The sequence below is a fragment of the Pseudorca crassidens genome, chromosome 3 (assembly GCF_039906515.1).
Source record: "Pseudorca crassidens isolate mPseCra1 chromosome 3, mPseCra1.hap1, whole genome shotgun sequence".
Classification (NCBI taxonomy): domain Eukaryota; kingdom Metazoa; phylum Chordata; class Mammalia; order Artiodactyla; family Delphinidae; genus Pseudorca; species Pseudorca crassidens.
In genome coordinates this window covers 143,852,133-143,874,173 of record NC_090298.1, presented here as the reverse complement: position 1 = coordinate 143,874,173, position 22,041 = coordinate 143,852,133, and the positions used below count along the sequence as shown (strand labels likewise).

Sequence of the window (22,041 nt, the reverse complement as noted above, 5' to 3'; positions counted from 1 at the left end):
GAAAAAGAATGATGTCTCTTGAAGAAGGGTGGATTCTGTTAGCAGAAGACCTTCAGACTTGAACTGCAGCATCAACTCTTTCCTGTGTCTCCAGCCTGCTGACCTATCCTGAAGATTATGGACTTGTCTACACACACATATCCTATTGGTTCTTTTTCTGGAGAGTCCTAATGTGCGCATCCATTAGAATGGCTGAAATGAAAAAGATTGACAACACCAAAGGGTGGTGAACCTGTGGAGCAACTGGAATTCTCATACTTTGCTGGTGGGAGTGAAAACTGGTACAACCACTTCAGGTTCCTGTCTGTCAGTAGCTGCTAAAGCTAAACATATGAATACCCTAAGCAATTCCACACTAAGGTACATATCCTATAACATATATTCAACTATATATATATAGTTGTTCCCAGAAGCACTATTGATTGATGATTACCCTAAATTGGAAACAAACAAATTTCCCTCTACAGTGGAATGAATAAATGGTAGTATATTCAAATGATGTATAAACTTATGCAATAAATTGTGTCTCATAGACATACAGAGTAAAAGAAGTCAAACACAATGGGCAAAACTAATTGATGCTGTTTGAAATCAGGAAAGAAGGCAAAGGGATTGGGACTGGGCAAGGACGTGATGTGCTTCTGCAGTGCGCCATTTCTTAACCTCTGCGGATACTACGTGGGTGTGTTCTCTGCGTGAAAATCTATCCAAATGTATACTGATGATTCGTGCACTTTTCTGCACATATTTATAATCCAATTTCTTGAAGTTTAAGAGAGTATGTCTCTGTCACTGTCTATTACTTTGGGGAAGTCACTCTACATTTTGGAGCCCCAGATCCTCTGCTGTAAAATGCTGTATGGATTTAGAGATGGTCCATGGTAAAGCTACTTGACCTGGTTTCTTCCCTCTCCCCCCACCATGCTCTTGGTTCAGTTCATTTTCTCAGAGAGATCTGCCCGTCATGGTCTGCTCCCCACTCCTAAGTGATCTGGTCTCCAAACTCTAACTCCAACTTTCAGATGAGTGGTCCATCATCCACCCCCCAACCAAACACCTTCTTGCTCCCCACTCCGTGCAGAGTGGTCCAAACTCCCCTCTTCCCGCTGCCCACAGGGTGACCGGTCTCTGTAGCCTCTCTCACTCCCCTACTTGTTCCCTCATCCCTCATCTCTCCCCAACCCACATGCCGCCCCCCACGCCCCCAGGGTCCTGCTCCACAGCTCGCCCCTCACCCCCTACACAGTGCACAGTGGTCCAGCCCCTCAGCTCTACCCGTCCCCCCTTCACACACACAGTGGTCTGGCCCCCAGGTCGCCCCCTCCTCCGCGCGTCGCCCGCCCCCAGTCGCGCTGGGCTGGGCGCTGAGGGCACTGCGCGGCGGTTGCGCGAAAAAGGCAGCGATGACGGCGGCGGGCCGTGAGCAGGAGCGGGACCGGACGCGCTTCGTCTACGTGACTCGCTTCGGCTCGCACCAATGCGGCGCCGTCCTTCAGCTGGGCGGCCGCCGGGCTCAGGGTCTGTGTAGGCCCGGGCTCGGGGCCGGCCGCAGCCGGGAGGAGCCGCAGGCGGCTGTGCCGGGGGTCGCTGGCGGCGGGGAGCTGTGCCCCGGCTCCCCGCCCAGGGCCCCCGCGGCCTCCTCTCCGGCGCGGGCGTCGAGCTCGCGGAGCCGGCCTCGGCAGGAGGCACATGCAGGTGGCGCGAAGGGCCGGGCGGGCGGGGACTCGGGAGGGGGCCCCCGGCCTGTGGAGGGTGCCGGCTGGTCAGCCCGCCTTTCCGTCCTCCTCGGCAGCCGTCCTGCCTGGGGTCCGAGTCTCAGGGCGGTCGGCTTCTCAGCTCGCGGCCTCCCTGTCAGCTTCCGGTCAGCCTCCCTCCCGGTGGGCCGCTCTGGGCTCGTAGTGTCTCTCAGAGGCCTCGGCGCTGGCCGCGGGCAGTGGTCGGCCCTCCTGTCTGTCCGGGGGCTGAGAGACAATCCCGACCTCCGCTTCGGTGTTGCCCCGAGAGGGCGCTGAAGTGCAAGTGAAGGTCATTTGAGTTCCGAATCCGAGAGGGGAGGCTCTTGAACGGAGCCGCTGAAGTCCTTCAGAATGATGGGGGCCTTGGCGTGTGTGTCCATATTCCTTTCAGGACTCACTGAATTTATAAGTTAGCCTGAGGAGAACCGACATCTTTAATGATGTCACTTCCTCTTTGAAAAGAGAGGATAGGATGTCTTTCCATTTTCACTTTACTTTTGTGTCTTTCAGGAATGTTTTTAAAATTTTTCCTTCTATCGGTTTTTCATGTATCTTGTTAAATTTATTCCTAGGTATTTGATCTTCTCTGCTGTAGTAAATGGGGTTTCCTCTTCCGTAATGTCCTCCAGATGTTCATTGTTTGTGTATATAAAGCCTCTTGATTAAAACAAACAAACAAACCCAACAACTTTCAGGAGATTTGACAAAGTTATACACCTGATAGTACACCACCACAATCAGGACCTAGAACATTTCCATCACCTGGAAAAGTCCTACCTCTTTTTGAGAGCCCATCCCTCTACCTGTGCTTAAAACAAAAAAAAAAAAAAAGAAAAAATAGTTTATTGAGACGTAATTTACAATCCGCTCAGTTTACCCATTTAAAACGGGCAATTCAATATTTTTTTACAGTGTTGTGCAACCATCATCAAAATCAATTTAGAACACTTTTATTACCCCCTCAAACAAACCCTGTACCCATTAGCAACTAGTCACTCACCGTGCCCCTTCACTGCCCCCAACCCCAGCCCTAAACAAGCACTAAACTTCCTGTCTCCATAGATTTGCCTATTCTGGACAATAGGCAAATTTGGAAAATACCAAATTTGCAAATTTCTGGATTTGCCTATTTGCCTATTCTGCCTATTTCATATAAATGGAATCACAGAATATTGGCGCTTTTGTGACTGACTTCTTTCACTTAGCCTACTGATTTTTGTACGTTAATTTTTGATCCTAGTACTTCACTGAAATCATTTATTATTTGAATTAGTTTTGTCATTAATGCTCATGATTTTCCAGGTATACTATCATATTATTTGTAAATAGAGATAATTTTATTTCTTTTTAACCCATTTTTATGCCTGCAATTGATTTTTTTTTTTTTTTTTGTCTAATTGCACTGGCTAATACCATGAATAGAATGTTGAATAATAGTGGCGATAGTGAGCATTCTTGCCTTGTTCCTGATCTTAGGGGAAATCCCTCTAGTATTTCCCCATTAAATAAGGTATTGGCTTTAAGACTAAGGGGGTGTATGTTTAAAACATTAAAATGTATTCTTCAATTTTAATTTTATTCAATGTTTTTACTAAGAATGGGTGTTGAATTTTGTCAGAGGCTTTCCTAAATCTATGGAGATAATATTTTTTCCTTAGATTTGTTAACATGGTGTATGATACAAATGGATTTCCTAAGATTGAACCAACTTTGCATTCCTGAAATAAATCCCACTTGGTTATGATGTACTTTTTTCTTAATATAGTGTTAGACTCTCTTTGCTAATAATTTGTTTAGGATTTTTGCATTAGAATTTGAGACAGGGTAGTTTTTCTTTCCTTGTACTTCTTCATCTGGTTTAGGTATCAGATTATACTTAGTTCATAAAAGGAATTAGGAACTTTTCCTTCCTTTTCAGTGCTCTGGAATAATTTATAGAACATTGAGACTATCTGGTGTTTGAAGATTTGGTAGAATTCTTCTGTGAAACCATCTAGGTCTAGTGCTTTTTGTGGGATAATTCCTTAATAACTTTTTCTGTATCTTCTATGGAAATTGGTCTGTTTACACTTTCCAACTCTAATGGGTCAATTTTGGTAATCTGTATTTTCCTAGGAAATTATCCATTTCATCTAGGTTTCCAAATTTATTTGCATAGAGATCTGCAAAATAGTGTCTTTTGATTTTTAAAAATTCCTTGTGTTTCAATGGTTATTTCCCCCTTTTCATTTTTTTTTTGATGTATGTGCTTTCTTCCTTGTCCTTGATCAAGTTCACCAGTGTTTTGTTAATTTTTTTTAAAAACACAGGATTTTGATTTGTTAATTAGGTATTTTGTTTTTTTAGTCTCTTCCTCAATAATAAAGGTAAATAATAAAGATAAAACTTCATTATTTCCTTATGTATACTTTCTTTTGGTTTACTTTTTTCTTGTGTGCTTTTATTTTGAGCAAGAAATTTAATTAATTTTTTTCTTCCTTTTTATTGATAAAAGTGTTTAGTGCAATGAGTTTTCTTCTAACCACTACTTTAAATTCCACTGATTCTGGGGCTTCCCTGGTGGCGCAGTGGTTGAGAGTCCGCCTGCCGATGCAGGGGACACGGGTTCGTGCCCCGGTCCGGGAAGATCCCACATGCCGCGGAGCGGCTGGGCCCGTGAGCCATGGCCGCTGGGCCTGCGCGTCCGGAGCCTGTGCTCCGCAACGGGAGAGGCCACAACAGTGAGAGGCCCTCGTACAGCAAAAAAAAAAAAAAAAAAAAAAAAAAATTCCACTGATTCTAATGTATAGTGGTTTTATTGTCACCATTTAAAAATATATTTTTTTGTAATTTCAGTTTGTATTATCACTTTCACTCTAGAGTTGCTTAATAGATTTAATTTTTCAAAAATTTCCAGGACTTTTTCTTTTTCCTAGTAAACTCTAGTTTTATTGCATGTGATCAGAGTGTTGTTTGTAATGTCTCCACTTTATGGATGTTACTGATGTTTTCTTTGTGACCTAATTTATGAGCTTTCCTTTTGGTTCTTTCTCTCCTCCATAAGCCAAGAGATTGGAAGACTGTCCCTTTAAGTTGTTTTTATCCCTTTAAATCATGCTTGCCCCTTTAACCAAATCAGTCTCATTAAAGTGCACATTTTTGGCATCTGGCCCTTTAAATCGTACATTGAAATTCTCTCCTGTAGTCTGTGCTGTGATCTGCCTGGTTATCTTCTAGTATTTTCAGAGTTAGGGTGGATTTCAGTTTGCTGTTGGTTGCTCCAGCTCTCCTGCAGCCACCTTTTCTAGGGTCCCTCCTTTCTCTTCCTTGCTGGCCACAAAACCCTGCTTAGGGTGAGGTTTGAGCAAATGGCATCATAGTGCCACGATGTAATGACTTTTCTCATTTTGCTTACATTTATTTTTCATTTCCAGCATTCTCTGTCTTCAGGTAATGCTGAGGGTGTGGTTTTGTGTAGAATTTTTGTAATGTAAAGTTGTTTGGGGAGAAATTTTTGGAAGTTGATTACTATACCCTGCCTCTCCCCCCAACCCCATCACATCGTCTAGAGCTACCCAGAAGTTCTGCCTTGAAAGGTTTTGAACAAGAGAAGTAATAGGGTCAGATTTACTTAGTTCATGCTGTATAGGGGAGATTGCATTGGAGGCAGGCAAGACTGAAGCTCAAGTTGAAAAATATATAAATATATTTTTTGGTATCCTTTCAGAACTTACTTAATTTTACTTTGATAATTTAACTTACTTAAATTTACTTTGATAATTTGGAAGTATAAAACTGTACTCTGTGTAACTTGATTGACTCCTGAGAATAAGCTTTTCAGAGATCCTTCATCAGGGGCACTATTTTAGACTTCATGCTCCTCTAAAGGTCCCATTGCTAAAAGGCACTCAGGTTTTTTGTCTTTTTTGGCCCCTGCGCTGGTGATTAAAAAATTTTAGGGGTAGTATAAGACACTTTAGCACTAGGTTTCCCCCTCCTTTGAATAATAAAAACAGATAAAAGATTTACTCTAGGAATTGGAGAGAGTATGGTGGTGTTGGTGAGCTCTTCACCTTTAAAGGGGGGAGAGCAGGAAGTGAGGAAAGAATAAAATGGATCTGATATTGCATTAGCACCAACAGATCAAAGAGACAAATAATAGTCCAGCACTAAGATAGTGGATTGGAAGTGAAGAACATTGAAAAACAGGTGAAGAAGCTCATCGGGGAAGGGAAAGGATGCATGAATTAGTGCTGGAGATCGCCACATAAGTCAGGTAGAAATAACAGGATGGCAAAGAGCTGAGATTGTGAAACCAGCTTTCTGCTCTTGTAGCTGGTTTGTGCTGACCTAGAATGGCTTTCCTCTAGTTGGCTTCTCTTCTGGGAAACAAACAATAATGCAGTTTGTTTTGAAGTTTGGTCCTGAAATTTTGGAATTTTTTGCCGTTCCTTTGTGGCAGGGGTGACATGATCAGAGCTGGAGGGAGGATAACAGGGAGGGAGTGGGATTGGGAGAGATTGGAAGCCAGAAACCAGTTTTGAGGCAGTAATAAAGTAGAAAGATAGAAGGCCTGAACTAAGACAGTGGCAATGGAGGCAGAATGGACAGGACTGATGACTGGCTGGAAGAGGGAGAAGGATGGGTTGAGGCCAAGTCTGAAGTTTATGTGCTGGGCAGCTGGGTGGATGATGGAGCCATTAACTTTGGTGACCACTCTGCTGTGCTTGTGAAACCAACAATAGGGTCAAGGGAAGGAGGTCCTGAGGTAGACTTATATTTCAATCAAGCCAGAAAGTGCTTAAGTGCTTAATGATTTTACTCATTAAGTAAAATGAGTAAAATCACTAAGTGCTTAATGATTTTACTCATTCTTGGATGTATTTAGTATTAACGTTAAGTGGACATTCATTGCATACTTTTGTCTGGCTCTCTGTTGGAAACAAAGGTGAATTATTTACCCATTCAGTAACATTTATTTAACATCTACCATACTGTAGGCACTAAGTCAGGTGCTAGTGACACAGATAGATCAGACAAATATTTTATTCTCAAGGGACTTATAAATGAATAATGTGAATAATGGAAATATAAGCTAGCAAGCATCAGTGCTGTAAGAGAGACAACTTAGAAGGGCTTTGGTAGTTCAGGGAAAGGGAGACATAGAAGGAAGAAATCAAGGTAATGAATGGAGAAATTGCTAGTGGGACAGTGGATATTATCAAGAGCATTGGCTTTGAAGTCAGAAAGTCATAATCTTGGCTTTCTCATTTACTAGCAGTGTAATATTGGCTAAGTTAATTAACTATTCTGATGTTCAGTTTCCCTTTCTGTAAAATGGGGATAATAGTTCCTACTTTAATGAGTTACTGTGAAGTAATGATTAAATGAAGTAATGCATGCAGAATGCCTAGCACAGTGTTTGGTATAGAGTAGGTGCCCAGTATATGTTGGCACACTCAGCAGGAATGGCTTAAGGGAAGAGAAGGTGATCAGCCCAGTGTCTAGCACATAGTGCATACACTAAATATTTATTGAATGAATGAAAAATTAGTTTTGGACCACATTATGGAATGCCTTGGGGACTCTAATTTTATAATCACTGCAGATTTTTGAATGGTGGAGTCGAGTTATCAGAGATACAGACACTTCTGGAAGATAAGCTTTTAAGCCGTTTGAGATGTCTTATAGTTTAGAAGTCCAGGGGCAGCCAAGTCAGGTAACTCTTCTAATGTTTCAAACAAGACTAATCAGTCAAGCTGGTTCCCTGTTCTCACAGAACTTGAGATACATACCCATACTTTATATATAGTAGAGGATGTTGAATGCTGTTGTGGAGGTACAAATAAATGCTTTGGAGGTGGTGAATAATTTGGGGATGAAGGAGTCAAGGAAGGCTTCGTGGTGGTGGAAGTAGCTCCATGAAATTTACACATATTCCTGAGATAGGAGGGGATTACAGGTAGGAAAAACATGTTAGTGAAGCACTGAGTATGGATCAGGGATGGATAATGATTTGGGAAGAAGGAGAAGTGTATTTTGACAGGGTCAGAGTGTGTGGAAAGAGGAGGAGAGGCAGATTTGAAGCATAAGCTGGGACAAAAATCTACGGTATACACTGGAGCCATAGCCTCAGTAAAGTACACAAAATAAGTGGAAGAAATAATTTTGCCTTTTTTCTTTTTCCCATCCGCTATACTCCTTGACATATTTTATATTCCCAACTAATACAGATAGACGTGATGGCTCCTATCTTGACCTCAAGGAGTATATGTCTAGGTTATGTAAGACTAACAAACAGAAAACATTTGGAAGTGATGCTGGTGTAGTATTCCAAAGGTTGTAGGTACTTAGAGGGAAGGATACATATGGGTATATGAAGAGCTGAGTTTCCCAAACTTAAGTTATTTTCCTATGTTTTATCTGCACATCATCTGCACTATCATTTACTTAATGTATTTATTTAAATAGGTGCATGTTTTTCCTCCCAACTAATTTTCTTTTTAGAACACTTTACATCATTACCTCAGTGGAAAACATGTATCATTTTCCATAAATAGAAATTAATTAAAAACAATCTAATAAAGGTAAAACAATATTAAATTCTAGCCAAATAGGTTGCCTGCTGGAGGTTGCTGCAGTCATAAAGAGAGATTAGCAAGTCTTAGAAAAGTCTTAATGACATAATAGTTACAAACTCAGACTTTCTCCTGGCTGTAATCAGAAGATTGAAAAAGAATTTGAAAGGGAATGAGTTTCTCACCATGTGAGTTAATATTCTTTAGTGCTATGTCTGCGCCCCACTCAGAATCAGTGGCATGTTTCTCACAAACTGGGACATGCCATTTTATTATTTTTTTAAATTTATTTTTTTAACATCTTTATTGGAGTATAATTCCTTTACAATGGTGTGTTAGTTTCTGCTTTATAACAAAGTGAATCAGTTATACATATACACATATCCCCATATCTCTTCCCTCTTGTATCTCCCTCCCTCACACGCTCCCTATCCCACCCCTGTAGGTGGTCACAAAGCACCGAGCTGATCTCCCTGTGCTATGCGGCTGCTTCCCACTAGCTATCTATTTTACGTTTGGTAGTGTATATATGTCCATGCCACTCTCTCACTTTGTCCCAGCTTACCCTTCCCCCTCCCTGTATCCTCAGGTCCATTCTCTAGTAGGTCTGCGTCTTTATTCCTATCTTGCCCCTAGGTTCTTCATGACCTTTTTTTGTTTTTGTTTTTTAGATTCCATATATATGTGTTAGCATATGGTATTTGTTTTTCTCTTTCTGACTTACTTCACTCTGTATGACAGACTCTAGGTCCATCCACCTCACTACAAATAACTCAATTTCGTTTCTTTTTATGGCTGAGCAATATTCCATTGTATATATGTACCACATCTTCTTTATCCATTCATCTGTTGATGGACACTTAGGCTGCTTCCATGTCCTGGCTATTGTAAATAGTGCTGCAATGAACATTTTGGTACATGACTCTTTTTGAATTATGGTTTTCTCAGGGTATATGCCCAGTAGTGGGATTGCTGGGTCATATGGTAGTTCTATTTTTAGTTTTTTAAAGAACCTCCATACTGTTCTCCAGAGTGGCTGTATCAATTTACATTCCCACCAACAGTGCAAGAGGGTTCCCTTTTCTCCACACCCTCTCCAGCATTTATTGTTTGTACGGTTTTTGATGATGGCCATTCTGACCGGTGTGAGATGATATGTCATTGTAGTTTTGATTTGCATTTCTCTGATGATTAATGATGTTGAGCATTCTTTCATGTGTTTGTTGGCAATCTGTATATCTTCTTTGGAGAAATGTCTATTTAGGTCTTCTGCTCATTTTTGGATTGGGTTGTTTGTTTTTTTGATATTGAGCTGCATGAGCTGCTTGTAAATTTTGGAGATTAATCCTTTGTCAGTTGCTTCATTTGCAAATATTTTCTCCCATTCTGAGGGTTGTCTTTTCATCTTGTTTATGGTTTCCTTTGCTGTGCAAAAGCTTTGAAGTTTCATTAGGTCCCATTTGTTTATTTTTGTTTTTATTTCCTTTCCCTAGGAGATGGATCAGAAAAGATCTTGCTGTGATTTATGTCATAGAGTGTTCTGCCTATGTTTTCCTCTAAGAGTTTTAGAGTGTCTGGCCTTAAATTTAGGTCTTTAATCCATTTTGAGTTTATTTTTGTGTATGGCGTTAGGGAGTGTTCTAATTTCATTCTTTTACAAGTAGCTGTCCAGTTTTCCCAGCACCACTTATTAAAGAGGCTGTCTTTTCTCCACTGTATACTCTTGCCTCCTTTATCAAAGATAAGGTGACCATATGTGCGTTGGTTTATCTCTGGGCTTTCTATCTTGTTCCATTGATCTATATTTCTGTTTTTGTGCCAGTACCATACTGTGTTGATTACTGTAGCTTTGTAGTATAGTCTGAAGTCAGGGAGCCTGATTCCTCCAGCTCCGTTTTTCTTTCTCAAGATTGCTTTGGCTATTCGGGGTCTTTTGTTTCTCCATAAAAACTGTGAAAATTTTTTTTCTAGTTCTGTGAAAAATGCCAGTGGTAGTTTGATAGGGATTGCATTGAATCTGTAGATTGCTTTGGGTAGTACAATCATTTTCACAATGTTGATTCTTCCAATCCAAGAACATGGTATATCTCTCCATCTGTTTGTATCATCTTTAATTTCTTTCATCAGTGTCTTATAATTTTCTTCATACAGGTATTTTGTCTCCTTAGGTAGGTTTATTCCTAGATATTTTATTCTTTTTGTTGCAATGGTAAATGGGAGTGTTTTCTTAATTTCACTTTCAGATCTTTCATTGTTAGTGTATAGGAATGTAAGAGATTTCTGTGCATTAATTTTGTATCCTGCTACTTTACCAAATTCACTGATTAGCTCTAGTAGTTTTCTGGTAGCATCTTTAGGATTCTCTATGTATAGTATCATGTCATCTGCAAATAGTAATAGCTTTACTTCTTCTTTTCTAATTTGGATTCCTTTTATTTCTTTTTCTTCTCTGATTGCTGTGGCTAAAACTTCCAAAACTATGTTGAATAATAGTGGTGAGAGTGGGTAACCTTGTCTTGGTCCTGATCTTAGTGGAAATGGTTTCAGTTTTTCACCATTGAGAATGATGTTGGCTGTGGGTTTGTCAATGTGGGCCTTTATTATGTTGAGGTAAGTTCCCTCTGTGCCTACTTTCTGGAGGATTTTTATCATAAATCGGTGTTGAATTTTGTTGAAAGCTTTCTCGGCATCTATTGAGATGATAATATGGGTTTTCTCCTTCAATTTGTCAATATGGTGTATCACATTGATTGATTTGTGTATACTGAAGAATCCTTGCATTCCTGGGGTAAAACCCACTTGATCATGGTGTATGGTCCTTTTAATGTGCTGTTGGATTCTGTTTGCTAGTGTTTTGTGGAGAATTTTTGCATCTATGTTCATTAGTGATATTGGCCTGTAGTTTTCTTTCTTTGTGACATCCTTGTCTGGTTTTGGTATCAGGGTGATGGTGGCCTCGTAGAATGAGTTTGGGAGTGTTCCTCCCTCTGCTATATTTTGGAAGGGTTTGAGAAGGATAGGTGTTAGCTCTTCTCTAAATGTTTGATAGAATTCGCCTGTGAAGCCATGTGGTCCTTGGCTTTTGTTTGTTGGAAGATTTTTTTTTTTTTTTTTTTTTTTTTTGCGGTACGCGGGCCTCTCACTGTTGTGGCCTCTCCCGTTGCGGAGCACAGGCTCCGGACGCGCAGGCTCAGCGGCCATGGCTCACGGGCCCAGCCGCTCCGCGGCACGCGGGATCCTCCCGGACCGGGGCACGAACCCGCGTCCCCTGCATCGGCAGGCGGACTCTCAACCACCGCGCCACCAGGGAAGCCCTGTTGGAAGATTTTTAATCACAGTTTCAATTTCAGTGCTTGTGATTGATCTGTTCATATTTTCTATTTCTTCCTGGTTCAGTCTCAGAATGTTGTGCATTTCTAAGAATTTGTCCATTTCTTCCAGGTTGTCCATTTTATTGGCATAGAGTTGCTTGTAGTAATTTCTCATGATCCTTTGTAGTTTTGCAGTGTCAGTTGTTACTTCTCCGTTTTCATTTCTAATTCTACTGATTTGAGTCTTCTCCCTTTTTTTCTTGATGAATCTGGCTAATGGTTTATCAATTTTGTTTATCTTCTCAAAGAACCAGCGTTTAGTTTTATTGATCTTTGCTATCGTTTCCCTCATTTCTTTTTCATTTATTTCTGATCTCATCTTTATGATTTCTTTCCTTCTGCTAACTTTGGGGTTTTTTTGTTCTTCTTTCTCTAATTGCTTTAGGTGTAAGGTTAGGTTGTTTATTTGAGATGTTTCATGTTTCTTAAGGTAGGATTGTATTGCTATAAACTTCCCTCTTAGAACTGCTTTTGCTGCATCTCATAGCTTTGGGGTCATCGTGTTTTCATTGACATTTGTTTCTAGGTATTTTTTGATTTCCTCTTTGATTTCTTCAGTGATCTCTTGGTTATTAAGTAGTGTATGATTTAGCCTCCATGTGTTTGTACTTTTTACAGTTTTTTTTTGTTGTTGTTGTTGTTGTTGTTTTGCGGTACGCGGGCCTCTCACTGTAGTTCCCTCTCCCGTTGCGGAGCACAGGCTCCAGATGCGCAGCCTCAGCGGCCATGGCTCACAGACCCAGCTGCTCCGCGGCATGTGGGATCTTCCTGGACCAGGCCATGAGCCCGTGTCCCCTGCATTGGCAGGCGGACTCTCAACCACAGCACCACCAGGGAAGACCTATTTTTTACAGGTTTTTTCCTGTAATTGATATCTAGTCTCATAGCGTTGTGGTCAGGAAAGATACTTGATATGATTTCAATTTTCTTAAATTTACCAAGGCTTGATTTGTGACCCAAGATATGATCTATCCTGGAGAATGTTCCATGAGCACTGGAGAAGAAAGTGTATTCTGTTTTTTTGTGGATGGAATGTCCTATAAATATCAATTAAGTCCATCTTGTTTAATGTATCATTTAAAGCTTGTGTTTCCTTATTTATTTTTATTTTGGATGATCTCTCCATTGGTGAAAGTGAGGTGTTAAAGTCCCCTACTATTATTGTGTTACTGTCGATTTCCCCTTTTATGGCTGTTAGTATTTGCCTTATGTATTGAGGTGCTCCTATGTTGGGTGCATAAATATTTACAATGTTATATCTTCTTTTTTTTTTTTTTTTTTTTTTTTTGCGGTACGCGGGCCTCTCACTGTTGTGGCCTCTCCCGTTGCGGAGCACAGGCTCCGGACGCTCAGGCTTAGCAGCCATGGCTCACAGGCCCAGCTGCTCCACAGCATGTGGGATCCTCCCGGACCAGGGCATGAACCCGTGTCCCCTGCATCGGCAGGCGGACTCTCAACCACTGCGCCACCAGGGAGGCCCTGTTATATCTTCTTCTTGGATTGATCCCTTGATCATTATGTAGTGTCCTTCTTTGTCTCTTGTAATAGTCTTTGTTTTAAAGTCTATTTTGTCTGATATGAGAATTGCTACTCCAGCTTTCTTTTGATTTCCATTTGCATGGAATATCTTTTTCCATCCCCTCACTTTCAGTTTGTATGTGTCCCTAGGTCTGAAGTGGGTCTCTTGTAGACAGCATATATATGGGTCTTGTTTTTGTATCCATTCAGCCAGTCTACGTCTTTAGGTTGGAGCATTTAATCCATTTATACTTAAGGTAGTTATCGATATGTATGTTCCTATTACCATTTTCTTAATTGTTTTGGGTTTGTTATTGTGGGTCTTTTCCTTCTCTTGTGTTTCCTGCCTAGAGAAGTTCCTTTAGCATTTGCTGTAAAGCTGGTTTGGTGGTGCTAAATTCTCTTAGCTTTTGCTTGTCTTTAAAGGTTTTAATTTCTCTGTCAAATCTGAATGAGATCTTTGCTGGGTAGAGTAATTTTGGTTGTAGGTTTTTCCCCTTCATCATTTTAAATAGGGACATACCATTTTAGAACATACTCTATTTCACTCAACAAACAGCATATTTATTGTGTATCTAATTTATACAGTACTGGACCTCTAATGAAGAATAGAACATACTCCTCAAGTAAACAATGTGACAATTCCTATGATAACTGAGCATAGGGTGCTTTGTGGAATCAGAGAAGGCCCTCCACCCCTGGAAAGCTAAGTATTGGAGGAGTAGAAGAAAGCCAGGTATAGAGTGGTGGTAGGGCAGGAATGAGGTGGGGAAGGGTTGGGGTACATGTAGAGTGTTACAGAGAAAAGGAGAATAAATATAAAAGCTTTCAGGGAACACATGCTCATTGTTGTACAGGTTTGTCTTTGGACACACAATCCCTTAGGTTTTCTTCTCACAGTTAATATTTGGGAAGGCAGCATGGTTTAGTGAGTAGAGTCAGGAAGCTTATCACTCTGACAAACCTTTATTAGTACCTACTCTGTGTCTGGTAGCATAGATAGAAAGATGAATAAGGCACACAGTGACACTGACCCTCCAGGAGGTCACAGCCTAGTGGCAGAAACAGTATAAACACATGCTATAAAAGTGTGCTGAGTGCTGTGAACAAAGTGTCCCTGGAACCTGTTCCTGGAACCAGTGCTGTCTACCCTGCTGTTTGTGGGGCTGTGGGTGTTTGAGGGAAGGCTGTAGAGAGGAGGTGATGTGTGGGCTGAGTCTTGAAGAGCAGGTAGACATTTGCCTGGCAGGTGTGTATGTCTGTATGTGTGTGTACAGGCATGCATGCACACAGTGGTCTAGCCCAATAGAACAGCATGTGCAAAGACTGGGAGGGGTAAAGAACAAGATGTATTTGAGGAACCACATGGTCTCCTGTGCAGTTGGAAGCATAATGTGTACCTGGAGTTGAACAGAGAAGAAAGACTATAGAGATAGCCTGGGGCAAGATGTGGTTTTTGGTATTTATTTACTCTGTTGCTGTCCTTTTGGGGGCTCAGCTTTCAAATCAGTAAAGGAAGGAGATCTCCTAGGCACTCCCAAGGTAGTTTATCCTTAGTTTTCTTGTTTTATTTTTTTTCAATATAGTATTAGCTAATTGGTAAACTGGTATTATCTAGTGATCTGAAATATATCAACAAGTGTAAATATCCCCAAAGAGAGCTCAAGAGACATTTATAATTGTCAATTCTCAGGATAGTGAATCCTTTAAAGGCTGTGCTGACCTTGATATTTTACCTTGTGACTCTCTTTTTTTTTTTTAAATTAGGTTTAACCCAGAAGAATTTAGCTAAAAAGTTTGACTTCCCCATACCTTTGAATGAAGCTTCCAAAATAGTGAAGAAAAAGAAAAAGGTATATTATTGTAAAGGGGAATGAGTGATATTTTGAATTTTAGATTAACCTGTCTAAATACAAACGTGTGAAGATACTCAAGGCATTAAAAATAGTGCCATCTTTTGAAAAATTTAATTTACTGAGATGAGAAAATAGAATTAATTTAGCAGTAATGAAACTGGGTTTGGAAATATTTATTAACCATAAAGAGTAGTCCTTCCAGTGTCTGAAGATATAAAACGCATTTTAATCAAAATGTAGCTGACTGTGAGCTTTTTCAAAGCATGAAAATATATGTTCCATAGAATATAACAAACTCAGATAGTGTTACATAAGAAAATCATGGATTTCACAGAAAAGAAAAAGGTATCTCTATTGGTGTCATACTGCTCTTTTAAAGGCAAGGGGTGTACAAGTTTCTAGCAGGAAAGCTGACAAGCATGAACCTTTATGCTGAACCATTTTCATGTCTGGCTGTCCAGATGTCATGGTAACTTTGAGTGTTTTAAACATATTCAAGGGACTTCCCTGGTGGCTCAGTGGCTAAGAATCCGCCTGCAGTTCAGGGGACACGGGTTCCAGCCCTGGTCCGGGAAGCTCCCACATGCCACGGAGCAACTAAGCCCGTGTGCTACAACTACTGATCCTGCGCTCTAGAGCCCGCGAGCCACAGCTACTGAAGCCCATGTGCCTAGAGCCCGTGCTCCACAACGAGAGAAGCCACCGCAGTGAGAAGCCCGCACACCGCAACAAAGAGTAGCCCCCGCTCACGGCAATTAGAGAAAGCCCGCGTGCAGCAATGAAGACCCAACTCAGCCAAAAATAAATAAATAAGTAAAATTAATTAAACATATTCAAGATCAGTTACTCTACTAATCTTTGTTTACCACTATATATTTTACACTTCAGTTTAAAGAAACTGTTAGTTGATAATGACACATAAAATTATATTATTTCTGAGCTTTGAGTTTGTTTGATTTCTAATACATGTATAGTATAAAATAGCATTCAAAGTGACTAATCCTTGCAGCAAGTGTATTTTGAGTGAGAATATAATCTTCCCACTATACTAAGAAATTTTTCTTCTAAGAACTAATTCCTCTTGGGCAATAGCCAATATTTACCTGTAACTACTTTGTGCCAGACACTGGGGTAAGTGCTTTACCTATATTTTTCATTAATTCTAATAATCCAGTATTCGAAGTTATTCCTAAATGAGATTAAAACACTTGCCCAATGTCAAGCAACTGGTTAAGTGGTGAAGCCAGAATTTGAGCCTAGATCTATCTGCTTCTATAGTCTCCATTCTTCCTATTCTAGTATATTCACGTTCTCTAGTAAGTTTGCTTTGGTATGTCCTAGGAGAAATGTTTAATTATTAAGTAGAATAAAATACATTAAAAATCATATCATTGTCCAGTGGTTTAGACATAGACATAGGAATAGAAATTCGCTATTTTTACTACCTTTCAAAACAAAATTGAGTATGTTGAAACCATAGGACTTACTAGATATTGCCTTTGAAAGACATTGCCTTCGACCAGGACAGTTAATTTAAATACTGCAGAGAGGAAATGCTAGGAAGTTGGAAAAAGATATCAGAGAATTCACTGAATATGGGAAAACAATCATGTTTAATTTTTAGATCTCTAAGTATAATATTGCTTTATAATGATAATATCAAACTGGCATGCAACACAGTTGGCTCACTCCCAATTGCCTACATCACAATGTAGTCCAGATTCTCTGCCCAGTGCTCCTTAACTGTGCTTACCTTTTTAAGGTTTCAGTATGGAATGGAGTGTACAAAGTCATTTCTAAAATGCTTGAAGAAAATGAAAAATACAGACTTAGGCTGAAATTATGTAGTGAAAGTAAGTTAACACAATTTTCATTGCTTTAAAGAGAACTGGCTTCTCTAATAGTTTAGTTACCTTTGGATTACATTAGACCAGTAGTTTTCCTAATTGTCACATTCAATGTATAGAGCTATAGAAAAAAGGCTACCATATTATCACTGTTCATTGTAATGAAAAGTCAATGCATTGTAAAGCATTAAGTGTAGAGTAGACCACAGGTGTATGTGTGTGTGGAAGAGTGCAGAAGGTGAATGTTGACTGGAACTGACTGAGTCAAGGGAACATGCTTGTCTATTAAATTTGAATTTTAATGCCAACTCTTTTTTAAAATGCCAAATTTTTAATACAGATTACAAAACTCATCCATATTGATGAAGAAAAACATTTTAATTGTATTATAGAAATATAAATTCTGTGTTGCTTCATACAGTCACTTCCTTTTCATGATGCTGCAGTCCAATTTAATGCATTTAGCAAAATCTGCCCTTGAGTTATGGCCTTGATGTCACTATTTCATTCCTGGAAAACAATTCATAAATTAAACCATGTTTTAAGCTGCATCAGTGAGTTGATATTTTGGCCAGAGCAAAATTAGATGTAATCTAGTATCTTTACTAAAGTAATTGGAAGTTCTGGATGCTCAAACAATTAAGTTGGATAAAATTTATGTAACATGAATTGCTAAATCATAAGGCATTTTCTTTCCTTTACATGCATGTCCTAATACATATATTACCATGCTGAATGCTTCTGTAAGTTTTTAGTGCAGTCACTCAAGGACAACTTTTATATTGACAGTCAGTAAATCTGCATAATTTGATTTTGTGAAGAATATTTTCGTAAGATAATTAAAACAGAATGCCATTTTGTAAGCAGTGTAACACTGGAAACTCATTACTGTTATTGTAATATTGCATCCATAATAGCATAAATTGTTTGCAATCATGGTACATGAACTAATGTTCACATTAGTGATACTCTGTTTTATTTTTCTTATCCATTTAAGGAGGAGAATGAAGCAGAGGGCATTTAAGAGGAAAAAAGTTGTCAGTGGTTTCTTAGGTGACAAAGATGTTTGAACAGGCAGAGAAATGTGCACAAACCCTGGACATTGTTCTGAGTGTTAATCCAGATCCAATTACTCTAATAAATGTACTAGATCACATCTAATTTTGCTCTGGCCATTACCTTGAACTTGCCGGGTTCTTTTGTGCCTCAGCAATAGACCTTCTATTAAATATCAATGATCTTGTAATATGATCTTGTAAGGATTATTTAGCAATTTAAAATAATATGCTGTGTTTTCCAGAAATAGCCTCTTATAAATGAAAGGTATCCTTGTAATTCATTATTTTTATTACAATTTTTAACCTGATTATAGAAACTAATAATTATATTTTAAAAATGTATTATAATTCTTGTTCCTTATTATATATTTATTAATGGGAAAGCCAATGCCAGAGACCAACTTGAATTTTCCTTATATTTTATGTTGTTCCTAGATTCAAATTACACAAAATGAATCTTCTTGTCATCTTCTGGTAAGAATCCACTCAGATAACAATGAAAAGGTGTAGACTTTTTCCTTCCCCTTTACATCCTACCATCTCCAACCTTTAATGTATACCCATTGCTAATTCTAGCCTGTTTCCTTCCTTAAACCCAGTGTCTGACACATAGAAAGCACTCATTAAATATTTGTTGAAATTTAATAAGCTTCATTTGGGCCTCATATTCACAACGCTATTGAAACTACTCTCTCTATGGTCCAAGTTTTATGTTTTTTCTTTTTCATGTCTCTGCTTAGTTCTCTTTTCTTTTTGAACATGCTGTCACATTTAATACTGTTTTACTACTACTTGTTCAAATTTTTCTTCTTATTATCCTGAAGACTATGTCATGGTTCTCTTTCTACCTTTCTGACCATATTTTCTATGTATTTTTTATTTGTCCCTTTTGCTACCATCTAATAACAAATGCTTCCCTAGGAGTAATTGTTGGTCCTGCTGTCTCTTTACATATTTATTCTTAGATAACTCACCCATTTTATAACTTCAGTTACTCTTTCTGGGTGTATGACCCTTAAATCTCTATCCTACTTCTGACCTCTGGTCATGTGCCTCTGAATTTCTTTAGGCTGTTCTACAGTTACTTTTAAATGCCACATGGTTTAAACTGAGCATGTCATCCCTCCACTTTTTTTTTTCAATTGTGCCCTGATTTACTAATCATCTGGGCTCATTCAATTCTTAGGAATAGGTTACACCCAGTTTGGTGGGGTTTGGAAAGTAGTAGAAAAGGTAAGTAAGATGGGCTTTGGAACAGAGAAATTAGACTTTTATAAGTGGGAATGTGGGGGAAGGGAGTATACTTTAAGACATGGACATGAGAAAATTCATGGAGTCACAGAAAATGTTTAGGAATATACAGCTTGATTAAAGCTTTTCAAGGTAGTCATAGTGAAGAAAGGTATACAATGTACTGAGAATGTATTTCAAATGGTCTCACATGGATACTTGGCCAAGGATATGTACTCAGTTCAGTAGGCAATGAAGAAACATGGAACATTTTCGTAACCCTTTATTCCAAATGATTTCAAATGTACATAAAAATCACAAGAAGAATACAAAGACCTCCAGAATACCCGTTACCTGGGTTCACCGATTTTTACATCTTGCCACTTCGCTTTATGATTATCCTACTCGCCCTCTGTCTTTCTCTGTGTGTTATGTGTATCAAGTATTGCCCCTTAATACTTTAGTGTATATATCCTAAGAACCAGGATATCTTTTTTATAACTACACTACAGTTATCAAATTCAGGAAATTTAACATTGGTATAAAACTTTTATGTAATCTATAGTCTGTATTCCAGTTTTTTCTTGTGCCAATAATGTCTTTAATGGGATTTTTTTCCTGTTAGCAGGTCTGGTCCAGTGTCATGTATCGCATTTAATTGTCATGTCTCTTTAGTCTTCTTTAATCTGTAACAGTTCTTCAACCTTTCTTTGTCTTTTATGACATTGACATTTTTGAAGAATGCAGGCCAATTATTTTTCAGATTATCCCTCTGGACTTGCTGATACCTCCCATGATTTGATTCACATTTTGCATTTTTGGCTGGAACATTATATAAGTAATGTTACTTCCTTCTCAGAACATCACATCTGGAGTCATGTGATTTTCATTTATCCCTTATTGAGGATGTTAACTTTGATCTATTGGTTAAGATGTCCATTTCTCCACTATATATAGTTACTATTTTTCATTTTGTAATTAATAAGTATTTTATGGAAAGATAATTAGAAATTACGCAAATATCTTGTATATCATCAGTATAGAACATTTTAAAGCAGTGGGTTGATCAGATCTGCATTTTAGAAAGAATCCAGTGTCATTTTATAAAAAGGTTTGGAATAGAGGCAAGATAAGAGGTGAACAAGAAAATCTAGGGATTGTAACAGCAGTCCAAGGGAAAAGTGAAATGCACTTAGTGAGAGTGGAGAGGATACAGATGACTAGATGTAGGGCAGTATGAGAGATGATACTAAGGTTTGAGAATGAGCAAGTAAGAAATAAGGAAGTCAAGAGAAAGAACTGGTTTTGTGAAGCTACTGAGTTTTATTTTGGCACGTACAATTTTAGACGATAGGTATTCAGGTGAAAATTGTAAGCAATTGGAAGTGTCATATCAGATCCAGTGTGATATCTATACTGCATAAAGGTCATATGTAGTTCTAGCAGTAGATGCAGATGCAACCTCAGTGCGGGGATGGAGGGAGAGGAGAGGACTGAGAACAGAATGTCAGGCAATGTCTAGGATGAAGAGGAAGTCTCAGTCCCTCGAAGAGGGATTCTAGGGGCTTAATTAGGAGTAGTGAGAGAAATAATTGTCAGTTTGGGGGGATACAAATGAAGCTTGTGGGAGATCAAGGGATCAACAGTTTAAAGGACAGTGACCTTGTTCAGTGAGAGTATAGGGGTACAAAAAAGTAGGGGTATAGAAGTATATGTATATCAGCTGGGAATATTTTAGGAGTTCCAGTGCTTAGAAGTAAAGTAGAAGTTCCAAGTGATGACAGTGACCATCCAAGCAATGACTTTGCTTGTGAGTGGCTGAAGTGACTTTGCTTGTGAGTGACTTTGCTTGTGAGTGCTTGTGAGAGGCCTGGAGATAAAGTCCTGTGATATAGTCTTTTTTGTGGCACAGTTCTTGTAATTGGGACTATTGAAGTCACCAAGGGTATTGGCAGGAGTTGGAGTGGAGAAGAAAATATGAGTTACATATTGAGTCCATCAGAAGCTTTTTATGGTCAACTAGAGAAAGTAAAAATCCAAACAGTAAATGCAGGGAGTGGCTAACTGTTGCTTTGCAGTTTTAGAAATGTTAAAATTTTTCAGTGACTACTGATTATGACATTTTGTATTAACAAGATTCAATTTTGTCACCTTTTATTTAGGGTTAACCTATTTTTGGATCTGTTTACCAAAGAAGATTATGAAGAGTTTAAAGATGGAACTTTAAACTGAATCATAATTATATGTTAATTTTGATGTGTTTTGTTGGAATTGGGACTTTAATAGTTGAATAGAAAAAACTATGTTCTTTATCAATTAGTAGTGTTTCTTTGCAAATTAATAAAAATTTTAGTTAAATATTGTTATTATATGCATACAAGTGTTATTTTTAGAATTAATACTTATTCCATACTCATTCAAATTAATATTTTACATAAAATTTAAATTAACATATCAATATAATTGCATGCATTTAAAATTGCCAACTTTTCCCTTTTATTAGTGAGTCTGCATCCACTGCTGGTTTTCTTTTGTTTGTTTAAGAAAAGTTTTACTAATGTGTTAATATTTCAGCAAAGTTATTGCAATGGGTTTGAAAGGCAGACAGACACTATATAGGCTATAAAGTAACAAGTTTCATACAATTAAAATATTACATAGACCTATGGGATTTACTGAATAACTAACAGACCCATAAAAGAAATTAAATCTGAAATGTTAAATCCAGTATTAGCACCTACAATATCTCTGAAAGTAAAACTTTTAACTGTTTCATTCTCTCCTGGTATATGTCCTAACTTTCTCCCAAATACAGTGCTCTCAAACCCCAAAGATGAAGGGCACAGGAAATCCCAATACTAAGAACAC

General features: G+C 38.7%; 1 protein-coding gene across 1 annotated transcript; it reads left to right on the top strand.

Annotated features, from left to right (window-relative positions):
• Nucleotides 1-1,403: 1,403 nt before the first annotated feature.
• C3H5orf47 (chromosome 3 C5orf47 homolog) lies at nucleotides 1,404-21,544 on the top strand. Its single transcript, XM_067730250.1, has 5 exons — nucleotides 1,404-1,989; nucleotides 14,950-15,035; nucleotides 16,801-16,891; nucleotides 18,379-18,417; nucleotides 21,336-21,544. The coding sequence occupies exons 1-4, from the start codon at nucleotides 1,404-1,406 to the stop codon at nucleotides 18,396-18,398; spliced, it is 783 nt and encodes a 260-aa protein (XP_067586351.1). The 3' UTR covers nucleotides 18,399-18,417; nucleotides 21,336-21,544.
• The last annotated feature ends 497 nt before the right edge of the window (nucleotides 21,545-22,041 follow it).